Source organism: Atractosteus spatula, chromosome 2, assembly GCF_055471065.1.
Source record: "Atractosteus spatula isolate fAtrSpa1 chromosome 2, fAtrSpa1.hap1, whole genome shotgun sequence".
NCBI lineage: Eukaryota > Metazoa > Chordata > Actinopteri > Semionotiformes > Lepisosteidae > Atractosteus > Atractosteus spatula.
Genome location: NC_142707.1, coordinates 36,628,097 through 36,652,425, shown reverse-complemented (window position 1 = coordinate 36,652,425; position 24,329 = coordinate 36,628,097). Strand labels below are relative to the sequence as shown.

Genomic DNA, 24,329 nt, shown 5'->3' with positions numbered 1-24,329 from the left:
CTTACTCATTTGAATCCCATTCTGTGTGCCTTCCATTCAGTGGAGTTTTCCTACAGATTTAATTTGATGTCAATTGATATCAGCATCAGGCCAGGAATCCTTTCCTTCCCATTGAATTTAGTTTTTAATGAGCATTAGCTTTGAAATAGATCTCTCTCCAGTTTCTACCGTCACAGGTAAGGTGTTGAATAGAATTAGAGTGATTCACCCCTCAGATACACTGGCAGAGACGGCACTATTTTAAAAAAATATTTTGGCTATATGACTTAAAACTGATTAACAACTCTCTGTAAGCTCTAAAGTTTGGGAACTACACAACTACTAAATTGATGCAACCTCAAAAAAAACATTTACTCTAAAATAATTTTTGGAATCGGGAAATCTCACATTATTTTTTTTTCAAAATGTCTTATTACTTTAATTACTTTGTATTTCGCCAAACTCTGATTCCCCTTCCTATTTGTCGGACAATTTAACTTCAGTGTTTATGAGCTTCTTGAAATCAAGCCATTACAAGGCTAAATTGTCTGTGGCACCACTGAGCAAAGTTTTGTGGAGGTCTGTGTCTTTAATTGTAGCATCTTTGACACAATAATTACCTTTCCCAATATCCTAGTTTTAAAGAAACAAAAAACAAAACAAAACAAAACTTACTTTTCCTTGATAATTTCTAATGCTGCTTTCTCCACTGCCTTTGTATTTTTACTTAAAATAAATACTTTGGATAGTACTTTGATGACATCCACTTACTTGATCCTTGTATGGACTAGTCATTCATAGGAGGATGACCATCTGGACGGGCTCGACTTTTTTAGGGGTTTATTGGGACAACCTTTCTGAAGTAGAGTCAAATGAAATTATTAGAAGTCACCTCTTAATGCTGTGTGCAAAAATTATACAACCTTTCAATCACCTCATAAAGTGTATTACCTCTGACTTTCTTTTGACAGTATACAGACTGTATACAGTATAACTGAAACATGGAAAGCTAGGTTTAGATCAGTGTATGTATGCAGCTTGCAGTTTTTCCTTTGACGTTCTTGCCTGCACCCCAAAATGCAAGCAAGAATGTGTTGGTGGCACCTCACACCCTTGTCCATGACACTTTGTAGGATCTAAACCTTTCTTGTTTGCATAACTGAGGCCCTAGTTCTTTGAATTCTTGAAAGATGTCTGAAATCTATTATGTACCAGATCTATACATTTGATCCTTACTGTCAAGAGCTAAAGCAGTTATTGCTAACATCTGTGTTGGAACCTGAGTTTTTGAAGTCTTTAGCTTGGTTTTACAAGTCAGCCTATAGCGCTGGTTGGAACCATTCTTTTGTACCCTTTCATTTCATGCTTGTTATAGCAAAATAAAACTTGGAACAAATTCAGTCTTCAAGATGGTTAATTATATTTTAAAAGTTTTAGAAGCTAAAAATACATTACCTCCACCAAGATTATAATTAATCTTTTACTGCCTACCTTGATGTTGACATGGCAGCCCACATCATAATTGCTAAAGCATTCTATACAGATGACTGCTACTGTTAAGATGTTAATTATCAATGCTTGTACAGAAAGCAGCAGCAATATTGTAATTTTAATTAAAAATGTATAATAAAGGAAACAATCTGTAAATTCCAGGCTTCCCTGAAAGATTTAGGGCCTAATTTTAATAACCCGATTCAAGGACAACATGCAAATGTACATGCAAAACTGCCCTACAGCTGAGGAAGAGGAGCTTGTAGAGTGTAATTTTGACCAAACAGCGGGAGTTTAAATTTTCTTGCTGATTGTGAGCCACTAAAATATTTACAACTGCAATTGGACATTATGCATTATTAGGTCTGCAGAGAATTATACTACATTTTCCTAGGAACAGGCTTCCATGTATAGTGTGCTTCCCTGTAGAAAACACAGTAATTAGAAAAATGTAACTTGAACCATAATCATCCTTAAGAACTTTATCCCAGTAATTTTAATCCTGGTCTGTGATTGGACCCCACACCTCACTGCCATATGGGGCAATTGGTTGTGTAAAACTTTCAACTATTCAGAGCCAGAGTTTTATGAACAGGTTGATATTGTACAGCCTTTAATGGCACCAAAAGCCCTTCATGCATTCTCCTACAATGTCCTCACTACCCAGATATCAGCCGTCACTGGATCACATTGCATTTGTCAATGTGAAATTTCATGTGCCATGCTTCTTCTGCCCAGTAAATCATCAAATTTGCACACAGAATCAATAATGTATCTATACATATAGTTGGCTTTTACAATGCACTGAACAGATCGGAAAAGCTGTGTCTAGTTGACAGGCTGAGGAATCCAAATGCTTGATCCCAGTAAAAAGCTTGAGGAGTGACAAGAGCTGAAAGAGATAAATGAACCAGATCGGAGTACGAAGGCAGGTGGAGATAGCCAAAAAATATAATACAGACTGAATTGAATGCAAGCACAACTGTCAGGGCTGAGCTGGGCTGGCCACCAGGCAGGGCTGTAAGGCAAGTGGTTCAGTTGTTTCCTACTGGTCCAGTGCTTGGTTGGATAGACAGGGCACCAACAGGCAGATCAAGTTCAAGACAGACACCTGAGCTGAATTCAGGCTGGATGTCTTTCTTAGGAGTAGGCTTGTTGTGCTGCGAGCACTAGCCTGGTCAGAAGGTTTCTCAATGACAGAGCACAGGATCAGTGGCAGTTCTGGGGTTAAATGGTGTTGACTAGTGGAATAACTGTTTAATTGGAGGTAGGGTGTTGGGACAAGTGGCCCAAGCGAGTCCTAAAAAGCCCCAGGAGGTATTTGCCTCCCCATGTGTATGTGGCCAGTTTCCATGGAGGTACAGAGCTGCGTGCTCTGGCTCGCCCAGGTACAGTATAACACTAACTACACTAGAATCGAAAAACAATGAAAGATCAGGAAGAGCAAAAGGACTATAACAGATCTTTGCAGTACTTTTCTGAACTGAATTTTCCTTGAATAAAAATCAATTTTCCCTCAATAAAATCAACATTCAAAACAGAGACACTTTCATATTTTTTTAACAAAATTACATTTACTAACATAATCCAAAAATTAGGATCGGACAGAACAATAAAAATGTTATTTACAGTAGATTTTTATCATTATAACATTACCGACAAGGACACTTTTAAGTTAAGCCATTTTTCATGTAACTAACACCTTTTGTCCATGTATATACATTAAGAACTCCTACATGTGTCAGTGCGATACTTTTCATGAAGCTTTCTGGAAGCTGCACATATCATGCCACTTGTGTGTTGTGCTTTAGTGTTAACTAATCTGATTCTCTGTTTCAAGCATTGTAGTACATCAACACCAAGATAATGAAGACCTTCCTTTTCTAAATCAATGCTGCTTCTTTCTTACAATATGATTTATATTTATTTAAATTTTGCTTTAGCATTTACATCATTTTAAAGATATATGATTTGTATATACTTTAATGTCTTTTTAAAGTTATGCTACTTCTCCTCTTAAAGTATAATAAAGGTTTGGATGCTAATGATAAACTACTGAAATTCAACTGGATAAAATAAGACTTCTGAAGCACACCCAACCTGTACAGGAAAGAAGGACTGTTTTGTGAACTTGGGAAAAGAGAAAAATATTTTGCAGTAATAATCACTGGAAAACAAAATTAAGAAAATAACTTTATAATAAGTCATATTTTCAAGAAATGATTGTTCAGGCAAACAATGTCTCACAGAAACACAAATGTACATAAGATTGGGGACATATGGCATTTGATGAATAAGGCAAAGAGTTACAAATGACTTCACATACAGTGCTATACATTCCTTTTGAAATAACATGTGCAGTCATAAAACCTCTTAAAGAAAACCTCAAGGAGAGCGAAACCTTTATTTTCAATGGTCACTTTCTTCCTTAAAATACTAAGGGAGAGTATAAGAATAGGAATGGTTTTCATGCTTATAAATTGACAAAAAAAAGTTAAGACCTTCTTAACTCTGCAAACAACAACTACCGAAGTTTACGTTTGCTTTTGGTTGCTTTCTTGGATTCTTTCTTCGTTTTTTTCTTTAGCTTTTGACAGTGCCCACCCTTTTGGTTGCAATACACAGATTCTAAAATAAAGAGAAAAGAATAATTATTTGGAAGCGCTCATTTTATTTCTAGTGTGAACAATTTATTAAAATGATTTACTGTAGTAGTTTCACATTTTTGAAATATGTGATATTTTGTATGAAAAAAACATGCAGTAAATGAGAGTTTTTCTTCTGCTGAAGATATTTATTGTAAATATCCAGTCAGTAATAACTTATTTACTTTCTCATAATTAACATTTATGGGTTTCTGAATTCAGCAATTATGATGACAAATCACTATTTTAAAATCTTTCCAAAATATATTCCTCTTCTTATTTATGCTACTGCTTGCATCTGGACAAATTTAGTGAGTACTAATTTTTGGTAATTTAACTATTGAGAAAATTAATTGGCTATTTAATAACACAATCCTTAAACTACAGCAGAGTCAACAGTGCACTACTGTGGTATATAAATAAATGAAAAATGAAACAAAGCACTTAAATTCAGTTACCTCCAAATTTATGGAGAACTTTTACGGTTCCTTCGGAACCTCCATTTTATTTTGCTCAGAGATTAGGTTAAATCATTTCCCCCTGAAGTTTTTCTACTATAGTTCTGTACAGTAAAACTGTTAATTTGTTTGGCAACTAAAACCTGTAGACTCACATGTTCTCTAACATCTATTCCATACTCAAAACCTTATTTACCTTCTTTTTATTGCCTTTTTAGTGCAAAAAGATAGAATTGCACTGTTAAGTTTACCAAAAGCTCTTTTTTTTACATTATCAGCTTTGAAGTTGTCCTTGCGTGTTTACAGACACAGCATCTAACCACAATAAAAAAGCAGATGTGGAGATTTGCAGAAAAGGCCATTACAGATGTGTGATCTTCTATACTGCAACTGATCTGGGAATGCCTTCATAATGAAAAAAACACAGCTCTATATACTGTTTTAACACCAAGTTGTGCAGTTTTATGACAGGACAGTCCATTACCTTCTGTTATATTGTGTCTATGTCTAGACTTTAAGAGGCAAAGATTAAATTCATGTTGAATTATTTCTTTTAATGATCATGAACTATCCTATTTTCTCAACCTAAAGGGCTGCATTTTTTAATCATTATTTCTGATCTCCTTCTCTAATATTAAATCAATACCTGAAATGTTAAGTGCATCCAATTCTAAATCACACTCATTCAATGATCACTCAAATATATTTCCTAGCTGGACATCTTTTAGAAATGTTAAATGTAATTCTGTTAGTCAGTCTTATAGAGCACTCTGTGCACAATAATAGGAATGATAATTTTGTACTGTCACTCCCAGGCATAGGTTATTAACTTTTTATTTAACTTTTAAATTCAATTTAATTCCCATCCCTGCTTTCACTAATATTTAATATGAATTCCAATAAAGTTTTAGTTTTTAAAGCTATTTTGTTTTGATTAATTATTAGCAATCAAATATTTCAGTTTGAAGTACACTAAATGATATAAGTGAATAAAGAGGCAGTGTTACTTAAGTACCTAAATCAAATTTATGGCACTGACATTTAAAAGAAATCACACTTATTTAGAAGAAATGTTATTTTCAGTGCGACAATCCTCTGTGGCACAGCTTGTGTGCATTCATTAATTGAATGTACACAACTGTTTTGTGCAAGATGACAATATTATAAAAATGATATTTAGAGATCCAGACAAATTCTGAGAAAGGTCTCTTATTCTTTCTCCAGAATTCTCCAAAGCCCCAAACTTTGTTTTCAAAATTAAGTCCCTGGAGTGAATCAAAAAGAGATTGTTATGCTTTCGTGCAAAAATTCCCATGCAATGTTGATGCCATTTTGATAATTCATGGAGCTTGACACCTCCAACTTGTGACTGTACTACTGAGTATTAACATATTTCCTTTTTCTTTTTTTGGGCTCATCTTTGAAGTCACATTGCTAACTATGGGCAGTGAAACAATACTAAATACGGTATGTGTCATATATAAACGCATACTGCATCGCTGTTTTTTTTAACATTTGTTGTTAAAAAAATATATAAAAATGTTTATCCAAAATAAACTCCTTTCTAAACTCAAGGATCATAAGGGGAGTGGTTGATGCCATCTCTTTGAACTACTCAATTCCAAGCCCTCTTGGGTCTACCAACACCACAGTGAAGAATCGACACCTTTAGAAACAGCTGTGAAAATTCCTACATTCCATTCAAGCAACTATGAAACAACTGCTGAACTATTTGCAAGGTCAGTGAGTGGACTATGGTGGATCTGTTATTACAATCCACCAAAAAAGCAAACTGCTACACGTTTTGGCTGGTATTGTCAAATATGATTGATTATTTTTCCACTTTTCATAACAGACCCTTTTTCATTTTTCATGCTTTTTGAATGCCCCCATGTCTAATGCACTTAGGAAAGAGTCTTGCATTGGGTAATGTTCCAGTGATAAACCTCTAAGTAGGTTGGGCTCAGATCAGAATATGAACCAGTTCACAACTTGTGGGTCAGGTGTGAGAGGGTGTAGTTGTATATTATTTTATTTTTTCGGTTAAGGCATAATCTTTCTTCAGATTTCTCCTGAGGCTGAACCGAACCTGAAAGTCCAAGACTTCCTATTACTGCCAGTTCTGCCAGAAACATTCGCAGAATGCATGCTTATTTTCCTCCACAGTTGTGGCAGGGTTGCAATGTAATTAAAACTGCAAACTATCACTTATACACATGTAGATGCACAGGCATATATTTCTTTCCACACGTCTTGACACACTTACTTTATGTGCAGAAAACAAACACTGCAAAAGGATGATGGGAACTGTAACTTCTTCTACATGCTTATCACACCCTCCCCCAATACTGTCATACCAAAGATTAGTTAACATTGCATATATAATGACTGGGATAGAAAATACATGTTGCCTCCATGAAAAACTTCAGTACATTCATCCCTGTAAAGTATTAAAATAATTACATAAAATCGATGTTCAGAATTACAATTAAAGTTTTGACACATCTAAACACACATAAAGCTGGTACCTTCAAGGGGTGCATTATACCATTGCCGTGAACTTATATTCGAGCATAATGAAGCGCAAACAATCACTGAATCTGAGCAAAGATTAGTCCAATTTTTTAGTTGAACTCTTCAAATGATGATTTCATGGGTTTTTTTCTTCAAAGAACTGTCAGTGAGTATAATATAAATATTCCAAAATGTAAAAGCCGAAAGATGCAAAATCTGAACGAAATACAGAAAAAAGAAATAGCTACCTATTACTTAGATTTTGCAACAGGCACCCAGACAAAAAAGGTCAAAATGACACAGACTCATACAAGTTAAAAGCCAGTTACCTAAAAAGGAATCTTAAATACAGCTCTTTCCTCCTCTTTTTTGCTGTTGTTGAAAAGTCGGTCTAATCCTTGTAAAGCACTAACAAAGTAGTATAGAACCACATAATTAAAGAGGACTGATGACAATGATTCACCAACAGCAAAGTGGTTACCAAATTCCTGGAAGGCAATACATGATACAGTCTGTAGTTTTCCTTTGCTATACACTAAAATTGCAAGAATTGCAAGTCCTACACTTAACAGGATGCCAGTCCAGGCAAATAATTTAAAACAGCTAAATGAAAGGAATGTTTTAGAAATTAAGACGCATAATTAAATTCTCATATCCATCCATCCAATTTCTAACCACTTTAGCCAATACTTCATCTTGAAAAACACTGTAAGTGTGTTATGCTGCAACAAGTCCCATTATTAATAATAAAATAATGATAATGCCTTACACTTATGAAGCTTATTTCTGGACACTCAACTCAAAGCGCTTTACAGGTAATGGGGATGCCCCCCCACCACCACCAAAGTGCACCTGGATGATGCAACAGCAGCCATAATGTGTCAGTACACTCACCACACATCAGCTATCAGTGGGGAGGAGAACAAAGAGATGAAGCCAGTTCATAGATGGGGATTATTAGGAGCCATATAGACATACTATGAAGACAGATGGCATCGGTGTCTGTGTACACAAACCATGTGTAAAGAGTGTGCTTGCCCCTGTGTATGTACAGAAACATTACTATTGGGAGACTACAAACCCTTCAATTTGTCCTGTTTATTGTTGTAAATTTAAGGCTACAGTTGTGTCCTTACCTTGCTTTGTGGTCAGATATATCTTGCTGGGAAACTGTCTTTGTTTTTTTTAAACTTTGCAGACTCAGTATGGCCACTGCCTGATCCATATTGTGAGGAAGTGTGTTACGAACCGGGTCACCAATTTCTATTAATTGTGCTCAATATTTGTTATAAACACAGCTGTAGATTAAAAAATGTGATGTCATAAATATAATTCTATTCTTTTTTTGGATAAATCAATGTAACTGTATCAGTTTTTGCTTTGGATGAATACCCCACCATACCCAAAGATGCTTTATTTTTGCAACTAAAAGTTAAGCCTGGGCTTTTCTTGTGCACAAAAAAGTGTATAATTTTGTTTTTCAAACACCTTGCCACTCATTGATAATTGTGGGAAAATCAGGCTACACTAGGGACACAGAGGCATTTTATTGTGCGGTTGTCCCTCATCATCATCATCTGTGAAGGACTGCTTTATCACACCAGGCTACCACACTCACAATCAGCAAGCACCCAGAGAATTAACTAGCAATGTGTGGACCATGTGGTTCAACCTGTAATCAGCCTTGAAGTGATAAGTCATTTTGGCATTTTGGCTTTAAAACCTAATATTATGAAGGAGCAAGCAGAGGTTAAGTGGAACACACTGAAGTAGAACACATACATTAACTTTGTATCAGTCACCAAACTTTTTTTTTCTGCCCTGTTAACTAAGACATAAGAGTGCAGTCTGCAAGAGAGTAATAAGAGTTCCTTGCTTTCCAGATGTCATTTAACTTGTGTTCTGGACCCTGTTACAACATTTTTACTATGTCATAAAAACTGACTCTAGCCACAGGGTCAGCATTTCAGACAGTATGCCCGTGGTCGAATATGTAAACGTTCTTTATGTTTGTTTTACATGGTTTCTACTACTTTGGTTTGCTATCTCCAGATGTCAATTAAGGATAAGCTTTAAATTTTAATATGATTTCATTTCATCAAGCTACAGTAAGGGTGATAACAGCAGTATTAACATTATTTCAATCGTCACTGATCCTCCCAATAGTTTTGCAAGTTAGGAAATACCTTGAAACACTGCCAGTAGCTGCTTGTAGAAAAATACAACAAATGAAGAAAAATGACAAAAGTATCCCAAGATCAAAGAGTTAAGAAGCAATAACATGACTGAACTGCATCACTAGAACTCCAAATAACTAACAGTACCATCAATTGAATATTTTTAAAGGACAGGACAGAGAAGAAAGAAGAGTGATTGTGGCAGACAGGCTTAAAGGTAGCCGGGATAGTTCTATGCTTGTTCAAATACACACTTAGGAAAAATCTTAGAACAAATAAATTAGAATCAAATATAAATTTGATCAATCCATGCAGTGTAATGATGACTGCATTAAGCTAGCCTTATTCTTGTTCTGTACTTAAATTGCTTAAAATACCTCTTTGCCAAATTTAGTTTGTCCATTTCTATAATAAATACTGTAAATGATTAACTGTGAGTGAAAATGTACATGATACAGTGTTGAATTATAGTTTATTAAATAAATACCCAGCGACAAAAGTGGGTATTACAAAGTTTTCAGACAACAATGAAAATAAGGATTTGAACAACAAAATAAAAGACACTTATAAGCTGAAAAGGCTTAAATGTTATCTTCAAAATGTGGAAGGCTATTAAATTTGATATCTAAAAAGTTATTGTTAAGATAAAGGTCAATATAAAAAATATACCGTGCCTACGGAAAGGGTATGAACTTTCTATTTAGACTTTTCCAGGTTTTCATTTTTAATGTCTGAGCATTTTTTTTTGGGAGGCCACGTTACATAGTGTAAATAAAGGTAAAATAACTATCCTGATTTTAGGCTGTTAAGCCACAAAATACGTTACTTTGAAAAGAGTGTGTAGACTTTCTGGAGGCACTGTATTATAAAACAATGTAATACAGTTAATTATAACAAACATACTTACTATTTTCCATAACTGCAGCTGCAACAAAAGATTTCCTTCTGAACAGTTCCTTGTTTTCCTTGAAGTCTTGCCTTGCTAGATAAGTACTAAAATGAAATGCAGGCCACCAGTCTTTTCTCAGCTTCCACTCTTCATTAACGAAATGGAAACAATCCCTACGAACAAAACAAAATGGAATTTGATAAGGCAAAGTGACAAGAAAATGTTTTTGTTGTTTTATTGTATTAGACAGACATTATACACACCTCTTGTTATTCTCCAGCGTGTGCAATGTGCACACATAGAAATATAGCTCCTGTTTTGCTCTTCTTATAGTGTTCTATTTTTTATTGCAAATGTCTCAATTTTTAAAGACTGAATATTTTAATATACCCTTGAATGCTTTAATTAAACACCTTTGCGGGTGAAACACAAAGTGTCAGTAATAAATCTAAAGAAAAATCAAAATCTAACATACGGTAATAGCTAAGTATTAATTCTCCTCCCTTCCTAAGATGATATGAGGTGGAAGTATCTTCTACAGCACATTTCAAGTTTTGCCACAGACTTTTTTGGTCAGGACTTTGAAAGCACCACTCAAGAATGTTCATTTCTGTATTGTTAAGCCACTCCAGCATATCTCTGGCCTTGTGCTTTGGGTCATTTGTCCGCTAAAATCCTTTGCCATACGTTTTTAATATCACTTAAATGCTTTATTACGGTTTAATTCAGTAACATCTTTCTTCTTGTTATGCTGCCATACAGGTTGGATTTCTGGAGTGACTGTCATATTGTTGACTCACAGACGTGCAACATCTCAGTCATTTTGCTCTGTTGTCCTTTCAAAGTCGCTTTTGGCCTCATGTTGGCATCCCTAGCTAGTGTCCTCTTTGCCCAGATGTTAAATTTGGAGATTCAGCCTGATCGCAACGTCTGGATGTTACTGTACACCGTCGCCCTCCTAATGATCGGCTTCTTAATGATCATGCTCAAAGAGTTATCTAATTCCAGGGCTCTTGTTGTTCAGTAGCAAGAGGAGGATTCCCTGTCTAAGCCAATTAACATGATGCCTGGACAACTGTGGCCTCATAACAAGGAATTGTGATCGCCAGCAGACAGACACCATAACCCAGGTTCAATGTAGAAAATATCTGAACTTTATGGTTCCACTTTCCCTTTGAATGAGCTTCTTTCCTGACTGAGTCACTCAAGAGTTGAATAATCTGGAATTGTTGACTTCTATAAGAAACACTTGAAGCAAACTGTCCAATTTGGAAGGATCTGGACAGGTAAAGCTGCATTGCAAAGAATACTGCTTTACATTGCAAGACCTTTACTGTCACCTACTCTCATCTTCAGGGAAGCTTGCATGCAAAGTAATAGGATTTCTCTGTAGTCTTTCATAATAGGAAATGCAACTAAGCAAAAACAAAGCAGAGTATAGCAATTTACAAAAGCATTGATTCCTGAATCAACCTTTACACCCAGTAATGGAATTTATTAGGCACATTGACAACTATCAGTATGAGTGGCTTATCTAAATAAAAAGGACACCATCAGAGTCCTAAGAACTTTTTATATCATTAATAAAATCCAAATTAAAACAGAAGGGTTTAGTTATGCTATTCATTCTTTTACACTAAAAGCTATTTTAAAAGCCACTGTGGTTGAACATTTTGCTAAGTAAAATGTTATTAATGCTCATGTTACAATATTGAAAAATGTCCTCCTTATTTTAATTTATCCTTATTTTTTTATTAGGAAATGATTTCTTACTTTTTCTTGAGCAGTTTGATGATTTCCCCCAGACAAATCCATGCATCCAGATTATTTTTCCAGCTGCTGTAGTCAAGCAGACTAAAAATTACCTTTACAGATTCTTGGAGATGTTTTGACTCCCCTGAAAATAAAAGTAAAATTATATTTAAGTTGATAACAATTAGAAGAAGGACAGTGCTTAAAACATTGAAATGTTAAGAATCAGAAATAAAAACATGTTATTTATAAACTGAAGTTAAAATTGGTATTTTGGCCATTACTGGAAAAAAAGCACTGCATAAATAAAGCTCTATATTACACTTAAACCTGCAAATAAATTTACTGAAGTGATACCCAGATTCAAGATGCACATTCTACAGCATTAAGTTTGTATTTTTATTACACAAGTTTGTTCTAAAATTTTCTGGGGGAAGTGGTCTGACCTAATCCATTTTTATTGGTCATTTGGAATGTCTTATTTTTTTTTAATCAATCATAACATTTTAACTTGGTGGTGAAAAAGTTAACACAAAATACCCTAGCTCAGGCATCCTGGTCTTGGCCCTAGTTGTAGTCCAGCTTTTCTACAATTTATTGCCTACTGGAGCCATTAGTAATTTCATCACCAATATCCACAAACACAACAGATTCAAGGAAACCTTTATAAATAAGTGAAAATACTTATTAATATACTCCCCACGGCTGGAACCCATTTCATATGCTGATCCACAGCATATCATGGTTCACAGCATCAAAATACCTGTGCTGTGTGCTTCTGGATTTCAAGGCAAATGTTCAAATTCACCGACAGTGGTCACACCCATGTCATTATTGTATCTCAGTGATCATATATTTTGTGCTAAGATTATGGAATGTTTACTAAGGAATTTTTAGCCTGAAAATGTATTTTTAAAATCCTACCTTGAATTGTTTCAATTGCTTTGCCTCTTACAACTATCTTACTATTATATCTACATACATGTCATGCTCTACATATCCTTAAAATGTAACAGGTGTACAGAAGATAAATGAATACGATTTTTCAAGTAAATTTGGAAACCTTTGTACTTACCAGCTGAGAACAGATAGAACCATACACGGGTCATGAAAAAGTTAACAGCATTTCATTAATAACATCATAACATCTAGCTTTTTGTGGATTTTACAAATTTCAAATGTTTGTTACTTTGCTACTAAACCTTACCTTAAAATAGCCTTACCTGACTTAAGCAGAAGAGAAGGAAATTCCAACATCAGTTCATGACTGGGGACTAAGGCATGTAAAATCTATTAAAAAAAGCAAGGCATACATTTATCATTAAATATATTAACATATAAACACATATATATGAAATATATATTTTTTACCAAAAGACTCGGATCTACTCTTCTACTGTCTACCCACTCACATATCCCTCAAACAGTACCAGACGTCCAGAGAATAAGCTTCACAAATTCAAAGTTCACACATTTGACTAGCTATTTAAAAAAATAGTAGTTCAGGTGGGTAGCTGCGTCAGCATGCGTAGGCTGCAAAGGAACAAGTAATAGGTTTATTCCATGCTGAAAAAAAGAAGAAAGAGAACACAACATTTCAGCCGTGGAGCCTTCTGACACCTGAAGAAGGCTCCAAGGCCGAAACGTTGTGTTCTCTTACTTCTTTTTTTCAGCATGGAATAAACCTATTACTTGTTCCTTATTTAAAAAAATGTTTGAGACTTAAATTAATTATTGGTTGACTATTTTTTATTTTGATATAACAAATAGTTTATGTAGGACTGTGACTTTCCAGCACACAAATCACCCTAAAACTATTTTTTTCCTAAGCCTGCTTTATAACAAATGTCTATTAATTACATTAATTGTAATCCTGAAAATACCAAAACCTCAGAATGCTTTAGTTAGATTTAGACAGAAACTTGTCTTTGTAATTCAAATGATCTGAGGTATTTGTTTAAAAAGAGATACGATGCTGAATATTAATTTAATGTGTAGAATTATTAATGCACACTAACGGGTGAAAAATAAAATAATAAAATTAATAATATTATAAATACAATAATATACAGCTACATTAAAATGTGAAGGTTACTAAAACATCTGACCATGGTTTCACTGGTGTATTTCACGTAAATATACAGTATTCCAAAAAAAACCCAAGTATGACGTTTGTAGCAAAATATGCATATACTCATGCCACCAATTTTTTAAGGATTCTATGGTGTCTTACATGTTTGTTGTTGTATATTCTTGGCAATATATTCTCTGGCATGCCTCCTTCCTGACTTCTCTGGACACAAAACTACCCTACCACATACTCTAATAATGTTCTCAATCAGCACACTACAGCTCTGTCATACCCTGAGCACCGCCATCAAGGTCTTCTCAGAGGCCTGGTGTTTTTTTAAGAACTGGTACAGATACACATGAGCGTTTGGATTGGGAGGGAAACTGTTGTCATAAGCATATTCATTCAGGACTTTCAGAGCCTCACTTTCATTTTCATAGAAGTCCAGCATCTGCAATGCAAAAATGGACAATAAGAAAATGACCTGCAGATCCAAAATCAAAAAGAAACAGAAAAGATCATACCATCACAACATCCTTAAGTGGTGGAACATATTAGCCTTACATCTCTAAAATGTCATATATTTACAAGGATCTGAGCAAATAGTGGTTAGTCATCCACAGTAAACAACTGTAAATACTGTAAACCCAGTCTGTATAAATGTATTCAGAATTGCTTTGTCTTGTGCTACCTGCCGTAAGATCTGGATCAGGAATTTTAGTTTAAAACAGCACTGCCTTTTAAACTAAAAGTCACTGGATATTACTGAACAAGAGGGAGGAGATTCAGGTTTTAATTGCAAGTCTGTCACCTCTGTTGGTTGAAGCTGGGAGTTTGTGGAGAGTTGCAGTTGTTCAGTCTGAGCAGAAATAGTAAGAGCCAGTGTCTCTAGCACATCTAGCACTGTATTATTAAGGTGACAAGATGTATTTCACTGTTTTTACCATCCCTGCACTGAGCCTCAATAATTTTCTACCTCACAATTTTGGCATTTTGTTTTGGGAGGTTTTGTGTGTAATTGCTTTTTTATTGAAAATGAACTATTTTCAGTTCACTGCATTTTTGGACTTATGAAGTTTAACATTTATCAAATGGTTAACACTACTGAATATTGCAGTATCATAAATTAAAGATACAGTGAAGCACTAACCAGTGTAAGACTGTAATTAGTTTTAGTGACCACTGATGGTTGTCCTCTTGAAAATGCTGAGCATTTCTAATGCCTAAGCAGTCATCTCTTGATGTGGAGATCCTGAAAAAAAGTCCAATAATGTACCAACTGTGCCTCTAGATTCATCGACTGCTTAAGACATAATAGTCTTTGGAGAAAACTTAAAATGCAGACCAATGTGCAGCCCTACCACACTGTGATCATAACTACAAAGCTGACCTGATGAGAGTCCTAGATCCTGATCCAATTACGAAAGAGTTTAGAAAGAGTAGTAGCTTTATGAGCCTTACTATCTGCATAGCAAGTATGTCCAGCGTGGTACAAATGGACACAAAGGTTTCAGACCAGGTATTGTCATTTAACACAGTCCCTTGAGCAAGGTTTAGACAGACATCATTGACAGAACTATTCAAGGGTTTTAATTGCTACTATACAGATAATAAAGCTCCCAAATCTCCTACTATTTCAGCTAAACTACAGTATAAGAGGCACAGGGGGCCAATAGCTGAAAGGCACTATCAACACACAACATCAGAACTGACAACTGGGAGAAGACTACTTTTCAGCACATCAACTGGAAAAGTAAGCCCATTCATTGGGCCGATGTATTTCAATGTGAGCTGTCAGAGAAGGTACAGGATTATCAAAGGTAAACGGAAAATCTCAATGTTGCCCTCTGACCGATAGTTTCTTAACTACTGCGCTACTTACAGTTGTGCCTGCAAATCCAGGAATAGGCATATCAGCCACTTATGAACCCCTAAAACCTTCTTCAATGATGAGGAAGTTGTCCTAAGTGCAATCTCTCCCAATATTCATGCAGTACAGTAGTACCGATTTGTGCCTTAACTGCCACCACACTCAAGAGAACTTTTTTAAACCCCTTTTTTCCCCCAACACTATAAAATAAAACTATACCAATTAATGTGCCAAAGTTATAGAAAACTCCCACCCAAAAGCAAAAGTACAGCAATAAAACTTAAAAGAGTATTGAGAAGTACAAGACCATTACTTTTGGAATCATGTTTTCATGGATAAGCCTGCCACCTAGTGTGAGCACTGAGGAAAACCCTCTGGGACAAAAAGAACTGTGCAAATTAAAGGTAACTGTGTGACTTCCAATTACAAAGGTATGATTGCAATACTTTTCTGAATTAATCTTTATCAGTAGTGAATATAGTTTCATTTAAAAAATCTAAAGGTTTATATTATCTGACTGCATCATTTTGACTCTGTGACCTGAATCAGATCTTTGAAGTAAAGCAGTGCTGGGCTTGGTCAGAACTGGGGTAGAAGATCCCCAAAGAAAACCAGACTGCAGCTGTTAGTGGACCATTAGGAAGCACATTTACCCCAAGACCAGAGCTTCCAAAACCAGTTTCACCAGAATGGCAACTAAGAACACAGTTCCGTAGGAGTTGAGATCCTTCAGATGAGACAAGCTAGACATCTCGATCATTAAAAGTCCCTTGGCAATATTTGTAAAAGCAGATATATTAACCCCAGTGCCATTGCAAACTTCCACTCAGGTTTTTCACCAGCGGGCTTTCCTAAATTGTCCTTTAAGTTAAATTGCTCCCACTTCATGATGTACTGTGTAGTGGGGCGGTACACACTGTACAACATTAGGTGATTAATGGCTGCCATATGTCACACAGTTGGGTGCTGCACTTCAGTGGGGAACAAAGCAGGTCTCTTTCCATATCTAAAGTGCTTTGGGATCTGCTTAGGTGAAAGTGCTATACAAATGTAATCTATTAGCTTATTACTTTAAAAGCTTTTTCATCCTCAGCCCATGCTACATACAAATTCAGTAAACAGCATGAGCACATTCTATATAGATGCTTTTATATTTTTCTTACATAAAAAATGGGAATGAAACATCTTAAACAACATAAATGGAAATGGAATAACTTACATTAATGTAACCTAGCACAAAAGGGTCCCAGACTCCAGGCTGTTTTAAGACTTCCTGAAGGTTTAATGATGACTGTCGAAAGTATCTGTGCATCTCCTGGATTTCAGCAACATCTGAATTATCACTTTTGTCTGTAACTAAAACATAAAAAAATCCTCAATTCAGATTTTTTAGGAATATTACTGTGTAGGATTATAAATGTTTTTCTTAAACCAAGACTTCCATTAAAAGGGTCATTGACTATTAGTGTAAAAGCTTTCTTGCAAATAATAATTCATCAACAATGCTAACAACATATTAGCAACTGCATGTTTGTACTCACCACTAGCTTACAACAACAAAATCTAGAAAACTAGATACTGTCAGAAAGTATAAGGAATGTACAATGTGTAAATCATGGTAATTATTTTATGTTCTACTAGCAAGGCAATTTAAGATACTTATTGTATATATTATATATATATTAAAGACCTAGCAGCAAATAACTACTTCTAACTGGATTAGTGCATTTACCAAGCCTGGAAAAATAGAAAAAAACAGAAAAACAAATATCACCGCTTACTGATGTTAAGAGAAGATTGGCCAATGTGTACACACAAAATATTTTCCATCACCAGAGTATAAAAGAATATCAGTATTTGTATTTATGATTGTTATTTTGTTACTGCACACTGGGACACAATTGAAACTCCCCTCCACCAGAGTGTGTTATTCTCTCAAGCCCCATAGTTCTGCACAGCTACTTAAGTCCAGTTGCAGGACCTGTCTTGTATTCCATGTTTTTGACACAACCGGCAGTTTACAGCTCACTTTAATGTGAACCACCATTTACAGATTTTAACATAAACAACACAGGTTGTATAGTTTACCAGTCAACATCTGAAAATAAAAAAATCCTATCTGGAATACAAGCATGTGTCACTGACAGGCTTTTAATATTCTGAAGTAATATAACAGCTCTCATAGTTTGGGGACTACCACGTTTATTAACATGGACGGATTTACACTCTCCCAACACTAGATGGCAGAAAAGTTGTGATAATGTTCATGGAACCAAGGAAACAGATGTCCCTTTTCATATCTCTTAAATCATAAGAAACTATGGTAAACATTCTTGTTTGGCTAGCTAAACAACTTCTAGCATTTTACACCTGATAAATACAGTGTCACCTGTCATTTCATATTCTCTTTTAGAACAATCACCTTTAAGTTCTAGATTATTTTCATAGCATGTTTCCAATACTATCGCACAATCGGAGAAAAACAAAACAAAAATATTACAGCTTTGCTACAAAAGCAAGCTGTTCAGTGAAATATCCTGAATTGTAAAATACCACCCCTATACCCAGTTATGTTTGGTCTTACCAGTGTCTGAGATAGCCGCCTTCAGTGCACACCAAGTTAAATACCCGAGGTAGCCATGGTAAGCCTGAATCAGCTTTGCAGTCTGAGGCTGAGAAGCTGTTAATTTTCCATATCTCCAGTTTTCAACTGCTGACACCTGCCTTTTAGCATCATCAAACTTTCCAAGCAACAGCAAATGAAAGAAATGCTCCAAACACATCTGTGAAGACAAAATCATAGGAGTAGGTCATAAAATGTACCAATTGCATGTTTTAAAACTAATTTATGGCAGTGCTGTAATTTCCAGATGTTTGTGATGAAAGGCACAGCGTAAATACATATCACACTGCACTCTTGTTGCTTTAGAAAGAAAAGTTTAGGCTTTAGTTATTTGTAGCTTTACCCCATACTGTATATTATAGAATGTATATTAAACCTCTTTCCATTCTTGTGTGGGTAAGCAATAACTCTTCAGTAGGAACTTTTTGCTTCTGCTTTGCCAGTGAGATAAAAGAAAATTTGGCCACTTGTATATAACTTACAATACTGACAGAAAAGTACTGTCTTCTCCATTGATCACACTTTATAATGATCTTTTACAAAGTATTTCAACTAGGGAAAATGAACAATACAATCATCTGATGCAAACTGTATATATATTTATATATATATTTTTATATATATATTTATATTGCCCATTCTAAATATTATTCCTTGTTTAAACAAACATCTTCAAGTTGTGTATCTACCTGTGTATCTCTGTATTGTGTCTTTTGAACTGCTACATAAATTGAAATCAGCAAGAAGCTCAGTCCTGATTGGAAATACAATAGCCTGTTTTTTCAAAGCTGCTGCTAGGCCAGCTCTGGGTCGGTTTCATGCAGTCAGTTTAACACAACCAAGTGACCCCAACCTTCAGGTTTAAATCACATACGCACAGCAGCAAAAACACAAACCAAGCTCAGAGTCTATTACACATTAGATAGTTCCCGCAATTTCACTGAAAAAATGCGCTTGCCAGATGTATTTTTTTTTCCGGATGCTTTCTTTTTACAATTCAGATTCTGATAAAAGCGTAAAATAAATCTGATTACCAGGCCCAAGTACAACTGATGCAAACCATAACGCACACCAAATCTTTTAAATAGGTATTTATTTTTGTTGTAGGCTATACGTCTATCTATAAATGTGTTTCTATTGTTTCAAAACTATCAATATGACTTCAAGGTGTACGCCTGCCAAGAACGGCTAACATTGCAAGTGAAAGCTACCCACACCCACCTTCTGATAATTCTTCACTCCAATGTTTTTCAGTCTCTCCAGGAAAGAATTGAAATCCTCCAGTTTAGCATTAGGAAGGTGATGCAGAATTTCTGAGCCCATCCTCCAGATGACCTGAAAAATATTAGCAAAATCTGATAAACATTTTGGCACAATCGGTCTAAAACACGTTGATATGACATTTAATTTGCTCCCATTTTATTTAGCAGTGGTTTTCTACAACACCGCTAAATCCATGACAAGGGTGTAAAAACTTGTTTCATAAAATGATTGCGCCCCAAAAGAATCATACTCAGCCCAACTTCAAATTTATTTTCAAAAAGTCATTCCCTGTGAAGGGGTAAGACATAACTGCCCAGAGTCAAATTATTTTTTAGAAACAAGACAGCAGAATTCCTGTTACCAGTAAAGAGTATGTGAAATTGTATAGGGCAAGTTACTCTACTGGTACTTCTGAATACTGTCATAAATATCATGTTTAAGCTGCAATAACGCTTTTTCAGCAAAGAGCATGTAACACAACCATGACCAAATGCATCTCCCTAGCAGGTAAACTTGTACAGGTCCCAGTACATCATTTGTTTTCCTTATACATTTAATCCCTCAACATTAATATGGCAACCTTATTTCAATAGTAGGGATTTTTATTAAACACTCTTGTAATAAAATAATAAATGCACTCATCAAAAACAACTCTTTTCCTTCAAGGATATTCTCCAACTTTTAATGTGAAAAAAAGTATAATTTCACTTTATTGGTACAGTTCTTTTACCTTCTTTCAGGGAGGCTGAGGACTAAACTGAGATGAAAGCATGTGTAGTATACTTGTGTTCAGACATCCACCACATTAGACCACACAGTTCCTTTAGTGGACTCAGCACTGATCAGAGGGGTGTTGCAGCTCTCACGGAAAACACAGCAAGTTTACATGAGCCCAGCAAGCTAAAGGGGTCGATGTTGTATGTTGTATGACATTTTATCTGTGTGCCATGACCAACTCATGTCCACCTAGCCCTGGTAGTGCCAGGATGATCATGCCCTACTTTTTAAGAGAATCTCAGTCACCGAACAAAATGAGACACCAGTGGTTTGAACGAGCGATGACTTTTTTAGGGTTCAAACTGAATGCACCTTTAGTGGTTAAGTCACTTGAAAGACCTGAGAGCACTTTTTGTTTTTAAAAGGGGAACACTGCGATGCTATTTTTATATTTTGGGGGTTAGAAAGAATCAGCATTGATGAGTGCATTTCAAACCACAATGAAAGTAAAATCTACACAGCAATGTGTAAAACCTCCAATTTACGTCATAAAATAGATTAAATTTCCAGCTGTGCTGTCTTGTTCTGCAATTCAGAACGAGGCAACCAAACTTCCACTGAGGCATAGCAGCCCTATGACTTTGTAAACAAACAAGTTTGTGAATACATCTCTTGTAATCCAACAGAAATATTACTCTCAACCTTGAGAAGGTTTGCCAACAAATACTACTTTTTTTTTAACTCCGCATGTAGATCATGTTGGAACATTTCTGCAGTGAAATATCCGCTACACAGCCTGTACTTATTCGCTCATTAGTCACTACAGTGACTAGTGAGCAGGAAGGGCCACTTCATATCTCAATCCGCACTCTTGCCTGTGCCAAGAGCATGGGTTTGTGACAATATGGCGACTATACAGTACTTTCAGAAAGCTCACAAATTTTTGCTTAATTTGGAATTAGTAACATTTTATGATATCATCAATTATTTTTTTGTTACCTAGATATAATAACTGGTCTAGGAAATTGTGAATGCAGTTCCTCTTTGAATTAGTGCAGTCACGGGCACACTCACTTCAGGTGATACAGTCTGCTTCCGGACAGTTGTGTCTTCCAGCGTTTCAAAGTAATTCTTCATGTATTCTGCAGCCTCTTCCCAACGGTGCTTGAAAAGAGCCTCCTGAATTTTGGTCAGGCATATTCTGGAGCTTTTGTGAAAACCAGTCTCTCTCCTTGGCAACGTTTCTAAAGGAGGAAACACAAATCCTTTTTACTTCCAAGAATGAATACAAAACAGCCTTTCAATTATTTTCGGTAAGCCGATAGGATAAAGGCTTGGGCACCGCTTTAAAACACAGTGAATATTGAAGATCTTACCTTTGAATCTGTGCAATAGAGGCAAATGAGGTCGTCCTCCTGTTTCAGGACTACAAATCTGCTGTTCGTCGTCTAAACTGTCCTGCTGCTCAGACTGGGATAATTCAGCACATAGGTCATCCATGTCTTCTAAAAAGAAAAAGGATATGACATGTTCCTGTTGTGAACAGCTAAAAATGACAGATGAACTCTTCTACTTTATAAGGTTTTCAAGCAAACTGTTAAGAGGGATTAAGAGGCTCATACATAAGAGTTTGACATAAAGGATAGAGGAATCCTGTCTTTAGGGCACCAAAACGTTGGTGTTGTAATTTACAGGTACTGATCTGACAAGTGTTACATTTAATTATAGCAATTAAAACGTCTTTGCAGCCCTCAGTAGGGCTTTTTATCTCGATAGAAAAGGAAAGTGTTAAGATTTAAGGAATCCATGATAGCAATACCTTGCTTTATGTTCCCTACTGAATTCCTCTGAAAAAGATTTTCAAATATTGATCAGAAAAAAACAACACTAAATCGAAAATGGTCACGCATACAAATAACACATTAAACTCCTCTCCTATTTGCATATGAAGAACCAGTAACATCCATGCCAAATTTCTAAGGTTTAGTTATAAGGTTAGTTTTTTTTACCTTTTGGACAACACTTCTTATTCGATTGCATTTGCTTAAGCACGACCTAAAACGCAATATACATTTCCTGATACGAAGTGTATTAAAGGCTATACTTTACAAAACACCGGAAATACAGTTTATGATAGAGGAGGCTTTCGTATTGTTTTCATGAAGTGTTTGAAAGCTGTATCGTCTGTTCTTAATTCAGCTCACTTCCGAAAGTAAGAAGCACACGGTAATCCACCTTCCCAGTGTTAGCCTTTAAAAACCCCAAAACGCGTAAAAGAAACATTTATCTGAAATCACAACATTAAACATAATTCAGACAACCAAACCTGCTTGATAAAACGTCTTCGTTCATGTTCCAATTATAAAAAAGGACACAAATTGGTTTCTTGACTATTGAAACTTATACAAAAACTTATGTTCATTTTGCACGAAAAAACTACTTGATCGTATTTTGAATATTTTGATCACCACACATGTGGACTCCAGGACCTCCCAAATTCGACAGTGCGCATGCCCATGGAAAAGAGCAACTTGAGCTACGTCATGGACGACGACTCTGAAGCAGAGTTCCTATAGCGCAGAAACCTGTAGCAGTGTATCTGCGCAGACCTAGAGCATAATATTGTACTAGTGTGGTAGCCTGATCTGACAGTAAACGTTATTTGGTCCTTCTGGTACCAAACATGTGTTTGATTTCTTAAGCTTTTATTAAACACCTTATGATACAACCCAAGCAGAAAAGGTATCCAAAAAGACAAGTGAAGAAAAATAATTAATCATCAACAATACGCTGCCAGAAGGAATTACAAATCAGAAAACAATATTTTTTTTTGTTTTGTAAATATGTCGACCCAATATTACTAATTATTTATAACAAATTAATTATAACTAAATATTATTTTTATATGCTATGTTACAAATTATAACATATCAAACTCCTTAAATCTAACATGCACTTTTATATTCAATTCAGTTCAAAATACTTTAGTCATTATGAAAGTAACAATGTGCAATATTTAAGAAGGTATTAAACTATTTGCACATTTGTAGAGGGGTGCATTATCCAATTGACGTCATAGTGATAAAATTTCTTTACATTCATTGTTTACAAGCCTGGTGGCCTCTGGAGCAAACCTAAATTTTCTTTTGTCTTGCGCTGTGGACAGCACGAAGGCAAAAGTTCAAAAGACTGATGAAGGACCTGAAATGAGTCTTCACTGATGATACAGGCCTTCCTCGGGATCTGATGGACATAATGATATGCCAGAGGTCTTAAAGGCTGTCCAATGATTTCTAAGCTGAGGTTTGCAACATTTTAAAGGTGTTTTTTGCCTCTATGACTGAGTGAATTGAACCTACGGTTAAATGAAAAAGTTAAAATACTTTTGATATAAAAACTATATATGGAAGCCCATTTACGTTTTTTTTACTCCCTGGCCGAAACGGGCTCCCATAGCTAGAACATGCCGATAGAATTCTTTTCTGGATTCTGTGGAAATGTTTTCTCAAAACATATAAGTGCTTCACAATGACATTGGTGAGCTCAGGGAACTTAAGTTTTTCCTCAAACACAGTGCCCAGATATTTGTAACTGTGAACTATACCAACTGACTCACCATGGATGGTTATGGGAATGACAGTGCTTTGTTGTTGTTTTTTTAGATCAACAATTATTGTGTTTTCGACATAATTATCTCAAGGTAAGAAGGATCACACCAGTTGACAAATTCATCCAGAATGGGTCCATGTGTTTATCCAGGCTCTGAAAGAAGAGAAACAGCAAACCTGATACAATGATTTTCATAGTTGCTCTGACAGTCATCAGTATATAAAATGAAAGGGGGGAGAAAGAACGCACCCTTATGGTGAATTTGTAGAAG

At 35.6% G+C, this 24,329-nt stretch overlaps 1 protein-coding gene across 1 annotated transcript; it reads right to left on the bottom strand.

Moving 5' to 3' along the window:
• Positions 1-3,024: 3,024 nt before the first annotated feature.
• taf1a (TATA box binding protein (TBP)-associated factor, RNA polymerase I, A) lies at positions 3,025-24,125 on the bottom strand. Its single transcript, XM_088937303.1, has 11 exons — positions 24,066-24,125; positions 21,826-21,954; positions 21,524-21,693; positions 19,691-19,804; positions 18,431-18,629; positions 17,066-17,202; positions 14,269-14,427; positions 13,129-13,195; positions 11,927-12,050; positions 10,172-10,326; positions 3,025-4,098 (listed from the first exon to the last, which is right to left on the bottom strand). Exons 2-11 carry the CDS (start codon positions 21,947-21,949, stop codon positions 3,995-3,997), a joined length of 1,353 nt encoding a protein of 450 aa, XP_088793429.1. The 5' UTR covers positions 21,950-21,954; positions 24,066-24,125; the 3' UTR covers positions 3,025-3,994.
• Positions 24,126-24,329: the final 204 nt, after the last annotated feature.

What these genes read in the sequence shown, in the direction of transcription:
- taf1a (XM_088937303.1), bottom strand. Translation starts at nt 21,949, where the DNA reads ATGGATGACCTATGTGCTGAATTATCCCAGTCTGAGCAGCAGGACAGT. An exon ending in GAGTGAAGAATTATCAGAAG is followed by an intron (nt 18,630 to 19,690) that starts GTGGGTGTGGGT and finishes TTGTCTTCACAG; the next exon opens with ATGTGTTTGGAGCATTTCTT. An exon ending in GGCGGCTATCTCAGACACTG is followed by an intron (nt 17,203 to 18,430) that starts GTAAGACCAAAC and finishes TTTATGTTTTAG; the next exon opens with TTACAGACAAAAGTGATAAT.